Here is a 6,779-nt window from a genome sequence, read left to right on the forward strand (position 1 = left end):
TATCATGCTTTTCTCAAACTGTATGATATTTTTATTTTTTTTTCACCATTTCATTTAATAGTGAAACCACTATAATCTTTTGATTTTAAATGGCAACCTAAATTTAAAATGTACTAAATTAATAGAGTTGTTTTTTTTTTATGAATTTTAACATTCAAATTATTATTTTTTGTTAATTCTTTAGCAAGATCAAACTTTTAATGTTTGTGGTTTTTGGTTTTTATAATACTTCTTGTTTCTGAGTATCCAATAGTCACATGGGTAATAGATAATAAGGTATACATATTTTCAGGTCACTATAAATTGCTTCACATTTTTAATTTTTTATGTAAATTTGAGCCCAGGTATATTTTGTACATACGTAAATTTGCGGCCTGGGTATAATTTTACATGTATAACGACCTAAATATTTTTTATTCATACGTAAATTACATCTAAGCATTTTTTAATTCAGAATGAATAATTGTAGATGACCTATTAGACATAATATTATCAATGGCTTTTATTTTTAAATTGTTGTTAAGTTTCTGTCGACCTGTTATTTGTTCTAAAATTTTAAAATGATTGTGATCTTGAAAACTACTTATACATATATTATTAGCATTACATTTCAAAAATGAAACATTTATACGTTTTAATTGTGCAACGCCGACGTCGAATATCATTTTTTAACAATTTGTGAAAACGAAATTTGAAACTATCAACTACTTTTAACATTTTATTCTCTTCGCTTTTCATAACGTACATTTGTATTAAATTGAAAAAAGATGTTACCTGTAAAGCCAAGTAAGATCGACCCTGTCGCCCCTCAAATACACCACTGGACTCCGCTCAACGCAGGTTAGGTTACATTCACTTTGTACCTGTAATTTTACCAGTGCATCACAGCTATTAAAACCAGTAGTATAAACACCTAAAAACATCAAACCACCCAACTTTGAGCAACTATAACTTACTAACAATTATATGAAAAAATAATGACTTTAACGTTAAAATTCATAAAAAAAGTCTTACTATTTTATGAGATTTTAAATATAGGTTACCATTTGAAAATCAAAAGTTGATAGTGGTTTCACTATTCAATAGTAGAGTGAAAAAAATAAAAATTTCATACAGTTTGAGAAAAGCATGATGCAAATTATCTTGAAAAAAAAATGAAGAAAAGTCTATACATTACGAAATAATGAGTGTATAATAATAAAAGAATTAGCATGTATACATTACATATTTATGTACAAAATTTTATTACACACATTTGATATTCTTTGGATAGATAGTTTTAATTTTACAAATATTATAATATGAATAGGTACTATTTAGAAATAATTAATTAAAAACACATTATTGTCAGAATACACAATATAAATAGCTTGTTATAAAAATATGTTTTATGGTCTATATTAATAAAAAATGATATTTCCGTCACACTCCGTGTTTGAATAATACTTTAAATCCACATATCACACATTAGCACTCTAATTATTCATTACTTTTAATTAGTAGTATTTTTATCTTAGCAGTACGTACGCAATCTCAAGATTTAAAAGGTGACCTTTTTTGTTTTAATAGATGCTTTTTTTTAAAAAATAAAAATTGGGTACTGATCTGTTGTATAGTAGATTTTAAGTGACTAACTGAAATTAATGTGTACAACAGTGGCGTAGCGTGAATTTCAAATTAATTTATGCGGTTAAAATTATAATGCAATGTATTTGTGGGTTTGAGTCCGTCACGCCACCCGTTTTCAAAAATTAAATTTTAAACATACACAAGTTATTTATATTTTAAATTTTAGTAATTATTAGTGTGTTTCCTTAACCTCCCACTACTTGGTTCATTTTTTTCGTCAAATTTGTCATTTTTACATAGTAGTGTGTAAGTCGGCAACTACGATTTTATTATCTTTTATGATTATACATAAATATTCACACGATACCATTACGATGCAAGGAAAAAGACCACTTGGGCGAAGACGTAATAATAAACTTCATGCAGTCGATGTGTGGGTGGCTTGTTTCGTTTTTTTCGCGTATGTAAGCATCATGAAAAATATCTGCCGCCCTGCCGACAGCGTATTTTACATTTTTACGATGTCTTCTGTATGATCACACGCACGCACATGTGTACGGCTAAATCTACGTAATTTCAGAATACGTACTGCGTCGCAGTATAGTTTCTCTATTTCGAGCCATTGACATTTCGAGCGGCAAACAGACCAGATCGGTGTGATCACGCGATCTCGTTCGTAATATGTTCGGATTTTATCTCTGTCGACAAGTCCACCATACTTTTATGAACGATGAACGTCAGGCGGTTGAATACCTCTCTATAATATAATAATTATTGTGATCTATGTACAAATATCTATTAGCCGTTATAGATATTATTAACGACTGGCTGTACTACCTTAAGTCCCATAAGTCACCTTAAACAATTGAACAAGTATTATAAAATACAACGGCGGTTAAAATATTTAAAACATTTTTACTTATAAAATTATTATAATATTTTGCAATAGTATTGTATCCACTCATAAATTGTAATAGCATAACTTTGGCTTGATTTATTAAAAATTATTAATCATTATTAGGACAGTTTTTGCTGCATTTAAGTTACAAATACTCTTTCATTATATTATTAATAAATTAATAATTTAAACAATTTTAAAACTGTTTAATTTAGATTAAAAAAAAAAATATATGAACACGCAGTACCTATGTTTTTATGTAAAAATTGTAACACACACATACTTTGTATTTTTTGTGTAAATAAATGTAATTATGCAAACATTATATGAATAGCATTTAGAAATAATTAATTAAAATACATAATTGTCAGGATAAAATATATAAATAGCTTACTATAGAGATGAGTTATATGGTCTACTTCAATAAAAATTAATACTTCTATAATACTATGTGTGTGCATAATGCTTTGAATCTGCATTATGCATATTACACAAAACTAATAAGAATTGAAAAAGAACTATTACCGTTCGTTACTTTTAACTAGTAGTATTCTTATCTTAACAGTTAATACACAAACTCAAGATTTAAAAGATAGGCTTTTTAAAAATAGATATTTTTATAAAAAGAAAAAAATGATAAGTACTGATCAGCAGTACAATAGATTTTATGTGGCTCACTTACAATTTGAATTCAATAATATAATATCAAAGTATAAGAAAAGGGATGATGAGAGCGAATGATGATTTTCATTATGATATATTACATTAAAATTTTTATTAGTGATTAATCCAACTATTGGTATTATGGGTAGATCGATTTAAATTTTGTCGGAATTAGTATTACAATTTGACGTTAAATTTTCATAATAGTATTAACTACTTTATTCGTGGTGACGTGGTATAAATAGACAATATCTTACGATTAATTTAGATATTACCGTTTTTGAAAAACATTAAAAAAATGTGGAAAATCCAAGTATTAAGCACCCGAGTATGCTAAAATGACTTTTTTGAAGAAAAAAAATCGTATACAAGTTTTTGCGGCGAAGGATTTATTTTTCGACTCTGAAACTTTACACGCATCGTAGTAAGACGGGTTGCCAAAACTTTTTGCGTGCAAGAAAACTGGAAATAAACGAGATTTTTATTTTATACAACCGGCCCCTAGTCATTTTTTTACCATTTTTCACCCAAAAAACTAAATATACATATTTTTAAGATGGAAGCGTACTCTTGATGCTTCTAAAAACATTGTAGCGTGCATAAAGGACCGTCGGCCTTTATTCTATATCAAAAAAATTTCGATTATCCAAATATTAACCACCTAAGTATAGTTATAAGTTAATTTTATAGTTTATCCTTGTTCACTTTTTCTTGTAGTTATTTTAAATGTAGAAAGAAATTGTTTCAATTGAATCCACTTTGCTACCAAAAACTAACATCAAAATTGAAAATCTATGAATTTATACTGCTAAAATATCTGATGATTGTAATAAAAAAAATATAAGAAGAAGAAAATTGAGTAGAATAATTATAAAATCAAAACATACATAATTTCATCTGAATCTAAATTAAAAAAAAATTGAATTGACGATTTTAATTTCTTACTTAAAACAAATTTGATATTTATTAACTTGTAATAATATGTTACCAATCTATCAATTATAAAAACTATATGTATAAATGTATATCAGATGTCTATATACATATTGGAGACCGCCCATATTCATTCATCACACCCAGACCGAACCACTGGGTCTAGAAACTTTAAATTTTGTACAGAGGTTCCTTAAGTAATATAGGGGTGCACTTAGAAAGAATTTTTCAAAATTCGAACTCTAAGGAGGTAAAAAAGAGGTTTTTTTATATAGCTATAAATTTATGTATTTTTTAATTGTTTAATAATTGTTTGTTATTTCTTTTTCTTCTAAGCGGTTATTGCTATGATACTAAAAATATGTCTAATTACTTTAGATATGTTTTTTTTTTATACTTTTAGTATACTAGCAACCAACTGCTTAGAAGAGATAACAAACAATTATTAAACAATTAAAAAATACATTTTAGCCCATCTAATACACGGGCAACGCCGTGAGGGAACAGCTCGTATATATATATATATAATTGTAATATTTAAATAAATAAGATATGAAATATTGCCCTCAAATACTACTAGATGTAGTGTGTTTCAATTATTTAATAGAAAATATCACATTTTATAATTTTTAATCACATTTCATCATTGGATTGGTACAGTGATCTATTAGAAATTGTCCACGTAAATCGAGATCAATCACTAATTCAATAAATCTCTTATTTTACTCGAGATAATTTTTAAAATGTAATAATGTTATGTATACTATATTCATATAATACTATAAATTTGTTTATAAAGTAATATATGCAGATATAGCAATAGCTTACAATAATTTATCTTAAAATCATTAACAAATTTGCTGCTGCAGAGAGAATAAACAAAATGTATGCATTTTCCGATATATTCGACCGTTAAAATCGAAAATTGTATAGACATTTGTACACAACAATAGAATGTTTCATCAAAGTCTCACTCTTGATGACATATTATACGCACAAATAAATATACTTAACACAATATACGTAATTACGTAATATGTCTATTACATAATATGGCAAGTCATATTTAGTCATATTAAAAAAACAAATCATAATAATATTAGAAAAAAATCCATTTCACAAACAGGTTATATGTTATCATATTTCGATTAATAAGATATTGGGTCCACAGTGACCCTGCAGAAATCTATCGTTTTTCCGAATAAAATAATATAAAAGACGTAGCTTACCGTTTTGATATTAACGCCGTGTTGTTTCAGGTGATGTCGTAAAGACGTATATAATAGTTACTCGCAATTACGATAATAGTGTGCAAATTCCTCGTTAATTCGAAGTATTGACGTTTTCGAAAATGTCACTTTTGCCGGTCGCGAATGATTACGTGACGAGCTCTTAAGACTCCCTACTGCCGAACTGACCATTTGTAGCAAACGACAACACCTCCCGCAAGACAACGTCTGCTATATAAACCCAAGACGACAGGCGAAAAGGCACACCATTCGAAAAGTCGTCTCTTCGAGCACACTTTACCGATAAGTCTCCACAGCCAAACAAATCGATCGACATCACTCGACGAACACTCGAATTCAACACTCTTCACAAACCTTCAACAACAACGACGACAACATGTTCAAGTGAGTTTAAATTATTATTATTATTATTATTATTATAACTACCGAGTACAAACTTCACGGTCGACGAATTTAACTCTACCGACGTTTTCCGCCAAAGCATACTAAAATATACTCGCGAGACGTTTCGAATACGTTGCAGCGACAAGTCGTCGGTATCGTCGCGGATATTATACGAACCTCCGGAAACCGAATAATTCGACACATTAATAACAAAACGATTTTGTCGCCTTGCACACAGGTACACGATCATGATCGCAGCGGTGGTTGTCGTATCGGCGTCTCTGGCCAACTCCGTGTCGGCCAACTCTTCCCCGACAGCGGCCAACCAATACGACCCGATGTTCGGCGCGGCCACGTCCGTCCACAAGGACAAGCAGGGCCACCACGGCGGCGGTAACCTATTGGAGTCCGGTCTGTCCGGTCTGTTCAAGTCGTTCAATCTAAAGAAAGTCGTCAAGACCGCCCTGATCGTCGGCGCGGTGGTCGTGTTGGGCGCAGTAGCCGCGGCCGGCGCCGCCGGTATCGCCGCCATCGTGACCGCGGTGAGCGCCGCGTTACCGTACTTCCGGTTCTTCTCCGGCGGCCACAAGAGCCACAACGGCCCCAAGGGCGGCAAGTCTTCCGATTCCGAGATGGACGTCATCGGCGAATTCGTGTTGGGCGCGTTCAACAAATACGACAGTCAGCACAAGGCGTAATGACGCGACGCGTAATACTGTATTATTATTATTATTATTATTATTGACCGATCGGTTTTATTTATTGTACATTATTAACGTTCACGACTCGCCGATAACGGCTTACCTATATTTATATTATATTATTATGTTTCGAGTGTGGTTATACAATAAACAAAAATGTTCTACTCTTATGCGTTCGTCATACATCACTTATATTATTACCCGTTTATTATTATTATTATTATTATGTTTATTCGTGGTGCCCATCACTGGCTAAGATCATAGTAAGCCTTCGCGCTTATTGTACCCGTAATTTGTACTGTGCTTGAGTGCGTCAATGTGTTCCGAATTCGTTGGAGTATGTTCAAATAAGGTATTTTGTTCGCAAAATGAATGGAAATT

General features: G+C 30.8%; 1 protein-coding gene across 1 annotated transcript; it reads left to right on the forward strand.

The window, feature by feature from the left end:
* The first annotated feature begins 5,689 nt into the window (after positions 1-5,689).
* Positions 5,690-6,395, forward strand: LOC113550286. Its single transcript, XM_026952010.1, has 2 exons — positions 5,690-5,697; positions 5,936-6,395. Exons 1-2 carry the CDS (start codon positions 5,690-5,692, stop codon positions 6,393-6,395), a joined length of 468 nt encoding a protein of 155 aa, XP_026807811.1.
* The last annotated feature ends 384 nt before the right edge of the window (positions 6,396-6,779 follow it).

The sequence above is a fragment of the Rhopalosiphum maidis genome, chromosome 1, assembly GCF_003676215.2.
Source record: "Rhopalosiphum maidis isolate BTI-1 chromosome 1, ASM367621v3, whole genome shotgun sequence".
Taxonomy (NCBI): domain Eukaryota; kingdom Metazoa; phylum Arthropoda; class Insecta; order Hemiptera; family Aphididae; genus Rhopalosiphum; species Rhopalosiphum maidis.